General features: G+C 28.7%; 1 protein-coding gene across 1 annotated transcript in view; it reads right to left on the minus strand.

Moving 5' to 3' along the window:
* Positions 1 to 16,458, minus strand: part of LOC136971718 (nostrin-like) — a 64,379-nt gene extending 47,921 nt beyond the window's left edge. Inside the window, exon 1 of the mRNA XM_067266194.1 lies at positions 16,168 to 16,458. Coding sequence (XP_067122295.1) covers positions 16,168 to 16,203 — 36 coding nt within the window. The 5' untranslated portion in view covers positions 16,204 to 16,458. The remainder of the gene's footprint in view (positions 1 to 16,167) is intronic.
* Positions 16,459 to 18,274: the final 1,816 nt, after the last annotated feature.

Here is an 18,274-nt window from a genome sequence, read left to right on the forward strand (position 1 = left end):
TAATTTTCCTCTTTGAATGTCACCATACAGCTAATCCAATAGAAAGAAGGTGTTACAGAAGGGGTTAAGGTGGTTGAACTTTAATTAAATTGTATCCTACCTTTGTAACCACTGATCTAATGCATTCCAATTCTTTATTCACTGTGAAGTACAAATATGTATGGGGTATTAGGGCAGTGATTTGATTACAGCATTGATGTAGCCAGGTGATTAAAAAGGAAATGCTTAAATAACCATAGGAACTAAATCAAACTTATGGTAAACACCAAAATATTCCCTTCTTGGGCATTCTCTGTATATGTAGATTGAAGAAAGAAGTCTTATTATAGTCTTCCATGGTAAAGTCTGTAGACAGACAGTAGATGATAGTAGTTTAGCAGTGTGGCTAAAATCCGTCGGCGCATTCCGGTAGAATTGGTTCAAGTTTGGCCCTACCTTGGATGATGATCGCTTCGATCTTGGCTGCGTGTCCCGCGTCCTTTTTCGTCTGTGAAGATTAACGGAGAGACTGATTCTGGCGAAACGTCTTACTTTATTTGTCGCGTTTGTCAGATATATACAGTAGTATTATTCACTATTAAGAGGTATTGACAGTAGGTTAGGTTGGCATGGAACACAGAAAAAGTCTCTCCTTGACAGTGTCCGAGAGAGAAATCAGGTCAGCGCGCCAAAGTCACGGTGGCACCCTCTGCCCTACAGTAGCCAAAGAAAAGCTAATAACTCTTTGTATAAGCAATCCCAAACAATTAACATCAGATATGTGGTGCAGATATAGTAGTGGATAATGCACAATAAAGGGGGCTTTTACTGTGTAAAACCAAATTTTGCATGACTAACTCCACTAGGATGGCCAACAATGGAGAACCGATGGAAATTACCTGCTTTTATAGATAAACTTGTTCATTGAAACAGAAGTAATTGCTGTTGGGTATTAAGTAAAGCTTCTCAAATAGTGCACTTGTTGGCCAATGTTCTACTGCTCCAAAAGGGTTTTACCAAAACCCTTTTGGAGCAGTAGAACATTGGCCAACATGATCACTTTGAAAGTTGGCACCAATGGGTATAACAAGACTACATGAATCTTATAGAATAAACGTGTAGCTGGAGGAAATGTCCCATCTCTTTAAGAATGGGAAATTTGGCTCTATTGTAGATACTACTACTAGGATGAAATTGGGAACCAGCATAGAGAACAAATCAGCCATAGCCCTTTCTAATGGTCTGGGCTATTTGTTCCAAGAAGAGGTTGTGTGAGTCCTCTTGTAACTAAAGGTCTTAATAATAATTTATGCTTTTGTGAAAAAAAAACAACATATATAATATCTTTATAGATGTAACACCTGAGAGCTAGATAACCCTTTCTCTCTTTCTTATAACAGATAAAAGTAGGTCTATAGTAAAACTAATCCTTCTTTAATAGAGCTTCTTTTCAGCTCCCTGATCTTTAGATCATTCTTCTTAAAATGATTGAAATGTAAATGCATGTATTCAGCATAGTGTTTGTTGACCTAATGATCCACTTAAAGTTATATTTTTTGGGGTTTCATTTTCTTACTTCTACATTCCAAAATATATTCAAAATGTTCAGCTTATGGTGATCATTTTGTATTCCTCCCACTAATTTTAATTACTGTTTTATAATATTCTATAAGTTTGTTCTCTATTCAAATTCCAAAATGGGAATTTGAATATGTTCTATATTCTACTTTTCCATTTATTCATCTGAAGATGGTAATGCATCATTGAAAGTGCTTTCATGTTATTTGATTAAATAAAGTTTTTACTTTAATGCTGAAAGACCTTTTAAAGAGTAAACAACCACTCACCACACCAGGATATAGTTAATCACGTATTCTGAACCAATTACGGTGTGTAGGTGACGAAAACAAACATTCGTTCAAAAATGTTTGTTTTTATTTGTTTTCGTCACTGTAATTGATTCAGAATACATGATTAGAAAGACCTTTCTTGGACTTACTTTATTTTAATGTATATTTTGGCATCATGTGCACTTTTGATTTTTACAAATTGATTAATGGTTATTATAATTCATTTTTTTCTTAAAATGACATATATTTTATTGGTTTTCAAAATTATAAATAAACTGTAATATTTTATCACCATATTTTTTAAAGAAAAGTTAAACTAAGTTTTTAACTATACTAAGTAATAGCTAAATAACTTATTCTTTATTTTTGAATTTCACTAAAAATGTTATTTAAATTCAATAACACATCAGTCAGTCACTCTCTTTTTGTAATTCAACAAAGTAATTCATATACTTGTAGAAACCCACAGAATATTTTTTTTTCTGAACAGCTAAATTACTGTTTCACAATAATAGTAATGTACTTAATTTTGACAAAATATAATTAAAAACGTTATAATAAAAATTTTAATTATACAGTATGCAACTACTAAACTAAAAGTAATATTTTTAACTTTTTAAATTCAAACAATTAAAGTCTCATATATATCAAATTACATATAAAATGATATTTAATATGAATGTTTACAACATATTAATTATTATTGAAAATTACACAATTGTTTAAGAACTAATAAATTTATATAAAATTAAAATAGTATAATTTTTGCTATAATTGTAAAAACTAATTCATTACAGATTAACATAATAAGCTTGACTTTATTGACTTCCCAAAAATAAAATCAACAAATTCAAATTTATGATTTCTGAAATTATAGATATACATTATTTATAGATAAATCTAGCTAAACAAGTTTTCAGAAAAATAAAAAGAAAAATCTGTTTGTATTTTACACAATTTAGCTTCAAAATAATTTTTAAAAATTTTTATGAGGTCAAACATTTAAATTCTATTCATGTGTTTGGCAAACTGAAATTGATACATTAAAATTAAATTAAATTCAATTGATTTAATAAAAAGTTCTTGTTTTACATTTAATTTTTAGCATATACAGAACTTATATGCTGTTTTGACATATTTTAAAATATTTATTTTCTAACACAAGTCCTAAAAGCTAACTATATTATTTTATAATGGAGATATAATAAAGATTTCTATCTTCTGCAATAGATTTGCATTTTTATTTTTTCATTTTTTGAATAAAAAACCAGATTAGTTTGTACCTGGATGTACCATAACAAAGACTTCAGTCAAGGTTTTATAAATAAAACAAACTGCATTTTGATTGAAATTTTTTTAAAGTTGATTATATCCTAATTTTTTTTTTTTCAATAATGAAAAACTCAAACTTATCATTCTAAATTTAAAACACAATAAAATAATTACTAATAAAAAATATAAAAATGCTGAAAATATAGATTGAATATATTGTATCTATAAAGAATTTGAAATATAGAACTTTAATAACCTAACTAACTTAGAAATATTATAATCTTTAAAAAAAACTGTCTCAATTTAATTTTAGGATATTTTAATTAAACAAACATGAAAAAATGATCAAAAATTAATTGTGTGTTTAAGAATTAATTTAGCTTATCAAATCTATTTAAAATCTAAATTTAGAATTATCTTTATCATTCCTAAAATTTAAATTAATGCAACTGGGAACAAACTGTATTTTTAAATTAAACAGAGCATAAAGATCCAAATCAAATAAAATTTATTTTTGAAAAGCAAAAAGAAAAATTTCTATCATTTACAAAATATAACTGTTTAGTAAATACAGTATATATAAATTTACATATATAATTTAAATGTAATTTTTATCACAAAAATATTATTATTTATTGATTAAATATAGTGTAATGTCATTTAGAAATGAATGACTAATGAAATTATTTTTCAGATGTCATATTTAAAATTTTTTACATTATATAAAAATTTTGATTGTTCATTGATTTGTCAGTATAAACAAGGAAAATATTTTTAAAAAATAGTAATTTTTGGGTATATTAGATAAAATCTTAAAGATCTGATTATAAATTAAATAATCACAAATACACTTTTGTACATTTTGTGATGTTAAAAAACAAACTTTATAAAAATATTTAATTCAAAAAATATTGTTTCAGAAATATTTATAAATGATTTCACATTTTTTCAATCTATTTTAAAAAATGTTTATCTAGCATTCAACCCTAACTGAAACAAACATAATAATCACACAGTATACCAGAAAAATAATGTAAACAAAAATGAGCAATTATTTATTGTGACATTGTTACAATGCTGGGCTGCAATTTTTAATAGTTTTTATTTATATAATTTAAAATATATGCACTCCACCTCAAATTAGTAGTGTAATGCTCCTGTACATCATACTTTCCTGCAAGAAATATAGCCATGCTGGTCATCTAACTCCTTTCAGAGAAAAATTTTTGAATTGATATAACATGACTTCTGGTGCAAATCAGAAGATCCTGTATGGTAGCATCTATGCCCTATGCTTTCCATATCTGGTCTCCACATTCATCCATCTAACCTTGTTCTCAAGAGTAAGGAAGGACAGACGGCAGACAAATGGATGACAGTAAAAATTTATAGGTCTACAATTTTTTTCAAATTGCAACCCAATCAGGGCTTCCAGTCCCTAAGCTTTCTGTATCTGGTCTTGATTTTTGTCTATCTAACTCCATTCATAAGATTAATAAAGGACAGATAGACAGACAATCAGAATGTATAGGTCTGCAATTTCAAAATTGTAACCCAATTATTGTTGATTGATTCTGAATAGTACACAAATTTAAATTTAAAAATGTTTAAACATGAAATATATTTGGAAAACTAAGTTCCAATTATGCACAATACAGCACAGTTCACAAAGTGTGACATATCAAATTTTTTCAATACATTGTTGTCCTGTAAGAAAAGAAATACCAGACACATTTTCAGTATTCTCGCATTTATCAGTCATCTGTAATCACATCAGAATATTTTAAAAACCTAATAAATAATAACCAATGCTAAAACAAATGTGAATACTTGCTTAAAATAATACAGAACAAATTGATACTAATAAACATCTTTAAAAATAAGCAGACAGTGCTTAAATCAACTGCTTTGATGAGATAAAATCTGAATGAATTCATGAATGCTAACATCTTATGTCCACATCTATGTAATAACATCATGCTGTTAACACTTGATAAATCAGTTTGGATATAGTAAAAGATCCTGCAACATAACATCTGATGTCATTTGAAGGTTTGTGAAACAGTTCACCACTGATCCATTGCTTGTGAATTTTTTGATGAACCATCAAAAAATAATACAGTATGAAACAGCCTTGTGGCTGTTTCATGTTAACTAGACAAAGTAGTTCATTCAAATACTGTGCAAAATGGTATGACAGAGTATATGGCACAAAATAGCATATATCAGAATGACTGTCTCTGTTCACAAAAATGATATGTACTATGGTTCGTAATGAGGTACCAAATGCTATCCATGACACTGTAACATAGATGTAGACAAAGCTTTATAATGCATAAAATATATTTTGAGATTATGATTTTTCTGCTAATGTACTCATGTCATCTTTTGAATGTACCATTTTTATTTTTTCTGTAACAAATTTGCTTCTACTCAAATATCAGTCAGTCAACTAGTCCACCCAATACAATATATCAAGTTATATTTCCTAATCATCTATTATTATAAAATTAAGTGTTTCATAATAACAATTTTAAAAATTATTACTGCTAATAGAAGAAATTAACACTTTTTAAATTTTATTATCTGCAAAACGTAACTGAAACTTAGAAAAATGTTTATGAAACTTACAAAAATGTACTGAAAAATGTTTATATCATTTGATTTCAAGATATTTTGTATATCTTAAAAATAATTAATTCTATCCCGGGATTTCCCAGAATCCTGGGACAAGCAAAAGACCGAGAAATGAGAAATCTTAGTAAGAAGGACGCATTTATTATGCATTTTTATATTAATCTTAAAATATAATCCATTATGTTAACAACTAAACATTTCTTGTAGCACACATTGTATCATCAAATATTCATTATATAAGAACATTCTGTTGTATGATGAACATTTATAACAATTATTTTATGTGAAATATATTCATAACAATATTCTGTAAGGTGAATTTCATTAATATGATGTCTTCATTTTGATTCTTTGAACATTAAACCATGACAATGACATTTTCAAGAAAAAGTTTGACTATCCAAAATTCTTCTTCATCCAATGTATTTTTTGTTAATGTGGGGGTTTCTCAATACACTAATTGAATGAGCCTGTTGTATTACTTCAGGATGACTGACACCAGTCAGTTTTTTTTTATAATTGACAAACTCAGTTGATGTAAGTGATAGTTTTCAACAAATATGTATGACCATATAGAAGGAGAAGACAGGAATCTAACCTTCATTTTCTATTTCAATAATAAATTTTAAATTTATTTTGAGGATTTGTACACACAATGTTAGTCTGGGCAGCATGAATTATATGCAACAGTCATGTATTTTGTTCAGAGAGAGAGAGAAAGAGAGAAAATCATTTATTTTTTTTTGACTGTTCAAATAAACTAAAATTTCAAATTACCAAGGAATTAGCAAGGTTCTATGATATATAAATATGTTGACTACATTGACTACTTTTATTAGCAAAACCATTTTGAAAAACTAACAAGTTATATCAAAAGAAGCTTTTTTGTATTATAAAATGAATTATGTAAAAACAACTATATAAACTTTGAATAATTTTTATACTTGGTAAAATATAGATTTTTTTTTTGTTTTTTTGGTACTGTAATTTTAGTAACTTTTGAAGTTTAATAAATCATGTGCAATTATTTAAACTATTCCTTTAAACTATTTCTTTAAAGCGACTTATATCAAAAGTTAGATAAATATTCCCAAATTTTTACATCTAGGCTATTACATTAATTAAAAGAAATTAAAAGTAAATGAAATTCAAAAACTTATCAAAAATATATCATATAGTTACTAATGAAAAAACTGAAGTTATAAATAAAACAGAGAGAATAATGAACAAAGCATTTATAATACAGTAAACAACCTCCACAAAGTAGACCACACAGACTGACTTAAATATCTATTTCTTTTTCTGTACCAAGCATATGTTCAAATATAAGTTTCAGAATACTTTTTATAAAATTCTCAAAATGTAATTACTACATACTTTTATATAACATTTACAAAATATATTTTGTTTAAAAGAGAATTTAATAAAGTTTATAGGCCTAATATTGAAATTATCATCTCAGAACATATTGTCATTTGAAGATAAAAATATTTTAAAATTCTATAAAAGTTATAATTTTTATGTAATGCTTAATTAAATAATATTTTAATAACAGATTAAAAACAAATTATATTAAATTCATAATAATTTTGATTTTAGACATTTGTTAATATAACAAAAGTAAGTTATGAAATACTGAAATATATAACTATATTATAAATTAGTTTATATTATATCTTCAAAAATGAGATTTAAGAAGAATAAAACTTTAAATTTATAAACAAGCTACTTTAAAATGAGAATTTAATAATAATTGACTTTCAGCAACTATAAACTAATAAATTCAAGTATTAAAATATGAAAGTACAAGGTTAATATCCTATAAAAAAAATAATTGAAACATTTACCAGTAATAATACTTTATTGATAAATGTGTCATTCTTTTTATGGAATCAGAATAAAGTAAATTATTCTTCTATTTACAAGGTTAACAATTTAATGGGTAGTTTATATGATTATAATTTAGACCTTGAAATTGTTTTAGTGTTATTTAAATCAATTATTTTAAATTTTGCTTAAGAAATCATTCAGATTTAAAATTTGTTATATAATATGAAAATAATTTGATATTTTAAATAAAAATTTTTTGTAAAATATTAAATATTGTAAATAAATTTATACACTTCATCATTAATATTTTCTTCTAGTTAGTAATAATTTTTAATATATACATCAATACAAAATTTTAAATTATTCAAACTTATAAAATCATTGAACTTTTTGCTATCTTTTGAAAATATTTTTAAATATAAGAAAAGTTCAAAAAGGAATATACACTGGTGGAAAATAAAATCCAAACACCAAGAAAGAGTTGTGCTAGATAAACGAAACTTGATATAGGCGAAAATAGGCGTGTTTTCATATCTGAAAGATGACGTCTATTCAAATTTCACGCTAGACGAAGAAGAGTGGTACGAGTAGCGCCACTATGAACATGCAAATCATGTTTGCTGTAAATACATGATGTAAACTTGTTAAGTGTTATTTATCATCTGGATTGAATGTTGTGAGTTAAGGTTTGAGTCAAGAATCCTTTAAGGAAATGAAGGCAGTATCAGCAGCTTTCTGAGTTTGAACAAAGCCATATAATAGGGCTACGAGAAGATAGATTTTCTTTCTGCACTATTGCAGAAAGACTTGGCAAGGATACATCCACTGTGCATGATTGTTGGCAGCTGTGGTCACAGGAAGGTGCTGTCTCAAGAAGACCTGGGTCTGGCCACACATGGGCCACTACTGAGAAGGAAGACCACTGTATTCACCACTTGGCTATGGTGCATCGTACTGCATCTGCAGCAGAAATTAGAGCTTCTGTTGATTCCAGAGTGACCCAGCAAACTGTAACAAATCGATTACTTGAGGGACAGCTCCAAGCCAGATGTCCTGTGGCGTTCATTCCACTAACTCCAAATCACTGCCATCTGCGATTTCAGTGGTGTCGAGCAAGAGCTCATTGGAGGGCGGAGTGGAGATCTGTTGTGTTCTCAGATGAGAGCTGTTTCTGTCTTGGTGCCAGTGATGGCTCTATGTTGGTTAGAAGGATGCCAGGTGTGCACTTGGAACCAAGCTGTCTGCAGTGTAGACACACTGGACCTACACCAGGAGTTATGGTCTGGGGAGTGATTTCCTATGACAGCAGGAGCACTCTCGTCGTTATCCCAAGCACCTTGACAGCAAATTTTTACGTCAGACTGGTGATTGAATTTGTTGTACTGCCATTCATGAGCAATATTCAAGGGGCTGTTTTCCAACAGGATAATGCTTGTTCTCATATCGCTGCTGTCACCCAACGTACTCTACAGAGTGTCGACATGTTACCTTGGCCTGTGAGATCACTAGATCTTTCTCCCATCGAGCACATATGAGACATTATTGGACGACAAATTCAGCATCACCCTCAACCATCATTAACTCTTTGCTGATTTGACTGACCAAGTGCAGCAGGCATGAAACACTATCCCACAAAATGACATATGGCATCTCTACGACACAATGCATGCACGTTTGCATGCTTGCATTCAAAATCGTGGTGACTACAGCAGTTATTAATGTACCACCATTTCACATTTGAAATGGATCTTCTCGCACATACTTTAGCCTGTGACCTTAAAAATTCAATCAAATAAATATGTTACCTAGACAAATGCTTTGCCTGAATTTCATTCCTCTAAACTAATTTTTCCTTAGTGTTGGGATTTTATTTTCCACCAGTGTATACATATGTTATCTTATCATCATTATCTGAGGAATTTAGTATATAATGTGATACAATTACATATGAAGCTAAAGTTTAATAATATAATATTGAGTTTTATTAAATGTTTTTCATTATATATACTGTATAATGAAAATTTTATAAAAGTCAACTGAATATTGAAGACTATATTCACATTATATAAAAGAATTGTCAAGATTATATGTTTGATGAAAGTGATGAAAATGTTTGATGTTGGTTACTCTAACAATAAAACCTTGTTTTACTAAAATCTTTAAAAATGAATGCAGATTATTATTAATGCCTATATAGAGTACTGGCAGTATTAATCAACCATTTAAAACTATTTTGGACTTTTCATATTACTACACAACGTAATGAAAATATCAAAGCAAACTTCATATATGAAAATAAAGTTTGTTCTATACTTGGCATGGAAAAAAACAAACATTTTTTATTAGACCTTTGTTTACTTTACAAAAAAAAAATTTAATCATAGGCTGTTCACCCAGTAATCAACCAGCGTAATCAAATAATTCTCATCCCTTATCTGCACTAAAGGTATCATGCTCCTGTATTTGCTTCCTAAGTAATTACGACAATCAAAATGTGAAAATTTGTGAGAAACTTCTATTTTCACTCAGTCACTCACCCATCAATCCGATTATTATTAAACAAAATAATGCAATTAGCTTGCTTAAAATTGTCCTTGCTGGCCAAGTGCATGCTGAGTTCACCTTGGATTTCTCATTCCCTTTTCGACAGTTGTTGAATCTCTCCATCCTCTGATCTATTTTGATTATCATTGTTTTGACTTTGAATGTCTTCTTGATTTTTCTTTTAAGTTTTCCTTTTCCTTTCCTCTCAGGATTTTCTTGATTTCTGCATCTTAATTTTTTTCATTTTCTGTTTTCTTTTTGTGTTGCCTTTGAAAATCCTCTTTGGCTGGATGTTTCTGATAATAGTCCTTTTCTCTTCTCTATTCTGAGTTTGCATTTTATTTTTTTCTCGAGGTTGAATGTTTAAGTATTACACCACTCAAATCGGCTCCTTAGGAGTGCTTGTATCTGCATGTTTCTGCTTCCTCATCCTTTTCAACAAAGTACTTTGAAAGTCTATTTCATTTCCATTTGGCAAAATTATTTTTCTTCTCGCTAGGCTTATCTCCAAATCTTGTTCTGTAATAATATCTCTACCTAACAGTCCATCAAAGGGTTATGCAATTTGGTCATCGATAATGTAACATTGGTGAGAAAATGACAGGGGTTCAATGTAGAATCAAAACTTCACTCTTCTGTGTGTTTGTATCCTATGTCCTGCGATACTTTGAAACATGATTCATGACTCTGTGGTAGGGTCTTATCCTTCCTAATTTTTGTGCTAATGATTTTGACAATGGCATCACTTTTGATCCAGTGTCTATTCCAAGACAAATGGGAGTTCCTTCAATTCTACAATGTAATGTGGGTTCTGTATCTTGCACTCTCATCTTGATTTGCTTTGGTTCGTTTTGCTTCTGTTATCTGTTTATTTCCTGCTAGATTTTTTCCTTCTAAATTTTTCTTTTGTTACAATTTTAAAGCATTAATTATTTGAATAAACTTATTTTGAATAAATTTATCAATTCTCCAGGTTATTCAGTCTATTTTCCTATAAACTAAAGCCTGGGAACTCACATACTTAATGTATGATTAATTATTAAATAATACAACTCAAAAATTTTATTATTCTATAGTGAAGATCCTTATGTAATCCGCTACGATCTTTACGATGATCAGTCTCGAGTTGGTTCTTACAACTCGAGAATGTCCGCACGATGGTTCGAGGAAAGCTACACCTCCACACTCAGTCCAGTGAATATTTACAGTTTATTTACAAAACAAATATTTACAGATGTACAAGTTTGACAACATTACACACACGATGCAACAAAGGTGTGGTATCTCACGTACAGCTTGTCTGTTGGGGACTATTAGACTCTGGGGAAACTCCGGTCGGTTTGCGGAGTTGGCTCAACCGTGTGGCCGTCCGGTCTCTACACTAACCCTTCTCAGAGGAATTCCTAAGAGGAGAACACTCTCTCTACACCTCACAGGCTTCCTAAGTGTCAGAGACTACCACGTATCCGGTCTCTCGCCCTTCTCCCCATTCCTCTCGCCACTCTTACAATTTAAAGTGTTTCACGGCGACCACTTGCGACCTATCAGGTTCTTCTTTCCCTGGGAGCTTCCAAAGACGTCCGCCCTCCTCCCGACGATGTAGCTTACAGTCGCGTCCGTCCCTTGTTTACGTTTTTCAAGTCGACCAACACGTGGCAAACACATTGACGTGTACCCATAAACGGAGACGCTACCCCTTTGTTCTTCCCGGCCGTTTATAACCCCAGCGCCAGGTGGGACCAATTATCCCGGTCGCGTGGCTTTTCGACCTGCTACGCTAAAAGCAGACCTTTACATCTATATTTAAATTTCTATTAATCACTGATCATATATATATTTATTTATTTTCTGTGCCAAAGAAATAGCTATAATATTCAGCAACATTCTGATTAATAATTATTCTTTGGTAAAGCATTTGAAAAGCACTTAATATTAGTGAAATGAATGAACAATTATCATCAAAAATATTATCAATGATAAAAACATAATATATATTATAATTTTGAAATAAAATTTAAATCATCAATAAACTTTAATTTGAATTTCCCCTTGGCCATGTCATACTTGTGGTCGCTATTCTGGCTTGCAGGAATCTTTTTATAGACAATTGTGTGTTAAACCGTCCACCTTGTAATGGGATAAGGTATACACCCGATGCTTTAGTGTCATCCACGTTATCTTTTGCATTAGATAGGAGAGAAAAAATGTTGGATTCTCTCTTATACACTAACACCAATGAAACCCAACATTTTCTGCCTCTTATCTAATGCAAAGGATAGCACAGAAGACACTAAAACAACAGGTGTATACCTTATCCCATTATAAGATGGACGGTTTAACATGAAATTGTTGTATACAAGATCTTCATACAGATCCCTGCAAGCAAGAATATGAAACTTAATTTATAACTAGTTTTTAAGTTAATCAGTTTTAATTTTGTTTTTGTACTTAATTAACAATTAATGCCTGCAAGGCAGTTTTAATTTTTAATGTCTAATTAAATGTACTATTAATAGAATTCATCTTAATATTTAATTTGATAACATTTTCATCAAACTAGATAAATAAATTATAAGTTTTTCAATTTTAGATAAAAGTCTAATTTTATATTTAAATTGTTAATTATTTCCTCATTAAATCATATTAATGTAATAGTTTATGCATTAATATAATTACAGAATATCTTCTAAGAGTACTGTATACTTTAACATTTTTTTCATTACACATAAAATCACATGAATATTTTAAATTATTATTATTATTATTATTATTTAAAAGTTTAGTCATCATTGTTAATTATTATTAAAGATTTATTATTAATTGAAGCCATGAGTGAATGAGAACATTACATTACAATCATTCAAACCCTAATTGTCCTGCATGGATGAAGGTATAATGTATCTGTCTCTCACATACACCATCAAAAATATCAGAAATTGAACAATACTAATACTTTCTGTAACACACTATTTTATAAATATATTTACACAAAAATAATTATATAATAAAAACATGAATGTCAATTCACTCAAAACTTTGTGTTTGTAACAACACCTTCATCCACTCATGTCTTGAATTAAAAATCAATTACTAGTATATATTGATTATTTATTAATAAACATGCTTAAATGATTTTGTGTGCTAAGAAATAAAATTTTAAGAGTACAAGCATTATGCAAGTAAATAAAAACATCCTATCAAAACATAATATTGCAAAATTTATAAAAGAAACAAGTTTAAAATAGTAATGTTTTCAATGATTTATCAATATATTAATTGGAATTATATTATTATCTAAAGTTTATTATAAAATACTAATCTAATTAAAATTATTTAAAAACTATAAAAACATGGCCTTTTAAACCAGGATATGTTTATTCCAATACATCTAAACAAACATATCCAGAGGCACTTTTTTGGATTTTTATTAACTCATCCAGGAAGTAAACAGAAATAAAATTTGTTCATTAGCATATAAAATAGGCTGTCATCTGTAAAACTAATTCCATCTTTCAAGTGTTAGAAAATCAGTATCAAATAAAAAAAAATTAAATATTTGTTTTTCTTGCATTTAATATTATGTATTTAAATTTATATAAATGTATATAAAATTTATATAAAAACAATAAAATAATAATCATAAATTTTATATAACAATATTTATTTAATTACTGAGATATATTTCATTTGAAACTAATGATAAACTATTAACAATAACTTTTTTAATTTTAAAAACAATTATTTTTAATATGATAGATGCAGAATACATGAAAAATTAATCTTACTTAAACATTATTTAACAGTATGTGTAAAAAAGAAAATACTAATATTAATTTTTCAAATAAAAAATAATTTTTTTTTAAAGTACTACAACAATGTTTATATTTGCTTTATTTCATTTCTATCAGATGCATTTCAACAGCATTCTTTATTCAAATAAAATTATAAATTTGTAATAATTGTTAGAAATTTATTTTTAATATAAATTAATAAACTAAGAAACTAATTTCAATAAGATATTCAAGATATAAAGGAATAAATATATAATATAAAAAGGTTAATGTTACCTATGGTAGCAAACATGGTGGCTCATCTCTGAAACAGTGGGGACGCACATTCTAACCTAATCTAACCTATTCTAATAAATTACCCCTATTCTAATAATTTGGTTGGCAATAATTATGGTAATTTATTAGAATAGGTTAAGTTAGATTAGAACATGCGTCCCCACTGTTTCAGACGAGCTGCCATGTTCACTACCATAGGTAACAACCTATAAAAATAAAATATAATTCTGTTAAAATTTATAAACTACTAGAGGGCTTTTTCCACTTACTTCCAATTGATAACAAAAATTTCACGATGATTCGTTGATTCCTAGTGATGCTTTTTGTGATGGAAAAAATATCATGACAATTTAAAGCTGATAAATTAAACAAATTTTTAATTGCAGTATTATGAATTAATACATTAATTTAATATAACAGTACCATTTATTTAATCACAAAGTACATCACAGATTTATCTATATTTAGCAGATAGCATTTACAATCACTTGCAATAAATATGGCATATTAGAACTATATTACACAGAAAACTACATTCACTTATATTGATGTACTGTATATTAAATATATGTGTTTTTAAATAAAACTAATATATACAGGATGTATATTTATACTTTTATATACAGCATTATGTTAATTTTCTTTATTGTTTACTTTAATGTTCCAATTTATAAGGTATTAATTAATAATTAGTGAATAAATTGAATATTTTAATATTTAAATAAATTAAAATATATTAAACATAAAATTTACTACATTAAACTATCAAATATTAAAAATTATTAAATGTCAAAATGCTATGTAAAATAAATGAAACATTCAATTTTACTATAAAAAATTTTAAGACAATAGCAAAAACAAAATATTTCATTATTCATAAGAAAAATAATGAATCAATGTTGTAGAAAATATAAATATCTTCATAATTATAGTATGCAATGATATTTTAACACCTTTAATGCATTAGCTTCACAAACATGGATTTATAGCCAATACAATAAATCCCAAATTTGCTTGTATGTTTGCTTTTTAAAAACTGTCAACATCTTAAATATATTATTGCGATAGAGAGATGAACACCAAAAAAATGGTTAAAAGTGCTGCACATTTTGACAACAATCTTTCTACAAATTAGCCTATGTTTTTATTTCTCAGCCTTTACTAGCTATCAAGTTAGCCTCGTTTATAAGGTTGGCAAATGTGTACATAAGACGACGGCAATCACCAGACAATATATTTTAATTATTAATAGAAAGCAATATCAGAGTCCTAAGGTTAATATTTAAACATTTTTAAGAATTTTTCCTACCTTCAATATGTTTACAAGTTATATCAATTTAAACTACTTTCTTAAATGGTTTAGAAAGAATATCCTATGAATCAAACATTCTATCAAATTTTAATTCATATTGATATAAATTTAAGAATTGTGAAAATTAAAAAAATCTTAAAAATATATAAAATATTAAATTTTTTGAATTACTTTCATGGTTGCATTCCTGTTTAAAACAATCTAAAACTAAAAATGATTTATTACATACTGAAAAACAATCCTCACTTGGGCCCCTACTTCTTAAGAAATTCAGTGATTATAACTAAAGTACAGTTACATGCTCATATTACAATTTGCTGTTTTTTGTTTTTTCAAAATAACTATTTTAGATAATAATTATGTAAAACAATAATACATGAAATTACCAATTCTGTCTTAATACAACAATTACATAAAAGAAAATAGGTACAGTACTTTATAATCTCAATTCACTTGAAATAAGTTCAATACACCAAATTCAGCTTTAAAACTGAAGTTTTCTGCCTGAGTAAGAATAAGTTTTTTTACCACAAAAGTGTTCAAAAAGTTGTCAGTGATGCATAAATCAAGATCCTCTTCAAGACAGCATTACAGTAAGATTTAACTATTTACCTACACTTATTGCGTCAAAGAGGAGTAACGGTCATCTTTTAACTTTTTATATTTCGGTACTTACCCAAAAGTTGTCTTTGAACATCGATGTCATTCTCATTAACACGCTTTAGAAAGAAGAAAAACATCTATTTAGTTAGTGTAATGAACACGTTTAATTAACGTCATCCTCCAGGTTGCAAATACAGACCGCTTATGACGATATCTCATTCCAAATATATGAGTACTCATAAATGATAAAGATACATGATGAAGTCATTAAAGGCGCCCACGAGATTACTAATTTCTATGAGCCTATACGAAAAAACACACGCAAGTCTTTCATAGTATTGTCATAGACATCGACGTTAAACACAATGGACCAGCTGTCGATGTAAGACTGCGAACGAATAAAAATTTCTTGTACATTTTATTTTTTAAATATAAAAAAAGCAATTTATAAATTAATAGTTTTGTCAAATTTTTACTAAATTATAAATCACTATTTTTTTATTTTTATGAATTTAAAAAAATCAAGCGGGATTTTTCCGTAAATAAACACTTTTTGTTTTTAAACTTTTACCCAGTAGGCACTCTAGGTACAGTACTCTAGTAGACACTAAGTAGGGTCTCTCAAACGGGATCCCGGGATCCCGGTTGTTTTTTTAACCCGGGAAAATCCCGCAAATTTCTTAAAAATTCACGTTTTTCTTATTTTATGTAAAGGTCGAGGAAATTTTACAAATAGAAAGTATAACTAACCCATAAACTGTCAGAATACATTTGTATTTATTAATTTTAAAACTACTTATTATTATTATTATTTTTTAAATTTCTGCTCGTTATGGCACGTCACAAATGGTCAATAATCAATACGTAGCTTATTTGTGGCCAGCGCCGTAACTAACCTTTTATGCGGCCGGTGCGAGCCTGGTCTCATTTTCCGGTCTTTTGCTTGAAAGCCCGGGAAATGAGAAACTCTAGCACTAAGAGAGTTTCTTTTTAACAAGCCCACTACCGGTTTGGCCAGGCCTGTAATGAGGTGGATGGGATTCAACATATCCTGACAGACTACCCATCAAAAAATTCCTGGATTTTTGTGATTTGTCTGGATTCAATCCCAGGTCCTATAGAGCGGTATGTTTCTACCTTAACAACTCGACTATCTGAACATCCGTAAATAAGCATTGTAAAGCGTTTAATTGCTGAAACTAATCGACATGGATGAAAAATATTGAGACAAAAATAAGTCTATGCTTAATTTTGAAAACTTTGTATATAAAATGAACTGTGTACATATTCACTTTTTACTCTTTTCGCCCTGTGAGCCCAAAGAAAGCTTCCCCCACCTCCATATAAAATTAAAATAAAAATATTTATTATTAACTAAAGACTTGTTCTAGCGGGTAAAGTACCGAAGTACCACTGTATTTGATTAACACGTTTTGATATACGCGATACCATCAAGGGATTAATTAACGGCGTTAATCAATGGATACCTATATAATTATATCATCTTGCATAATGTACTTACGATGCCCTTTTTTATAGCTTATGGCCCTCCCTTTTTATTGACCGTGTCTAAAAGTAAACAAAGCCTGAGGCAAGTCACGTGATTGGACCTTCTTCAACTTCCGGTAGAATGTCGAAGCTATGTTATCGGTGTTGGTTAATAATCGATGCGAAAAACATCGTGTGAAACAGTCACAATCATTTCTGTTCCGAAAAATGTCCAGCGAATATTATAAAGGTTTAGATGAATTAAGCAGGCATAGGTATAAGCAAAAATTAATGTTCAACAAGCAAGAACTGCCTGGTTCAATGGACGACGATTTAGCAAAAATGTTATTTCACGATAACGTGAAAGCATGGCCCAAGATCACGTTAGTAGATCTCTATGCTTACTTTGTAGACCAGCTCTGTTTTTACACAAAACAACTGAAAAATTATACTTCACTTGACAGTTATAATTACCTAGTGAGTGGAAAGGTGAAAAAAAATCACTGTTTACCCGTTGACGGATTTGAAGGTAAGAATTAAATTTGCTACTTTAGCGCTTGTTGCGAAGCAAGTTGGAGTGTGAAATATTTATTTATAATGTTTAGTAAATTTAAAATATACATAAACAAAACATAAGTTTTTATAGCTAAAGAAATTCTGAAGAAATTTGTGAAACAATTGTTGTAAAGATC

The sequence above is a fragment of the Centruroides vittatus genome, unplaced genomic scaffold (assembly GCF_030686945.1).
Source record: "Centruroides vittatus isolate TY-2023 unplaced genomic scaffold, ASM3068694v2 contig_2696, whole genome shotgun sequence".
NCBI classification, from domain to species: domain Eukaryota; kingdom Metazoa; phylum Arthropoda; class Arachnida; order Scorpiones; family Buthidae; genus Centruroides; species Centruroides vittatus.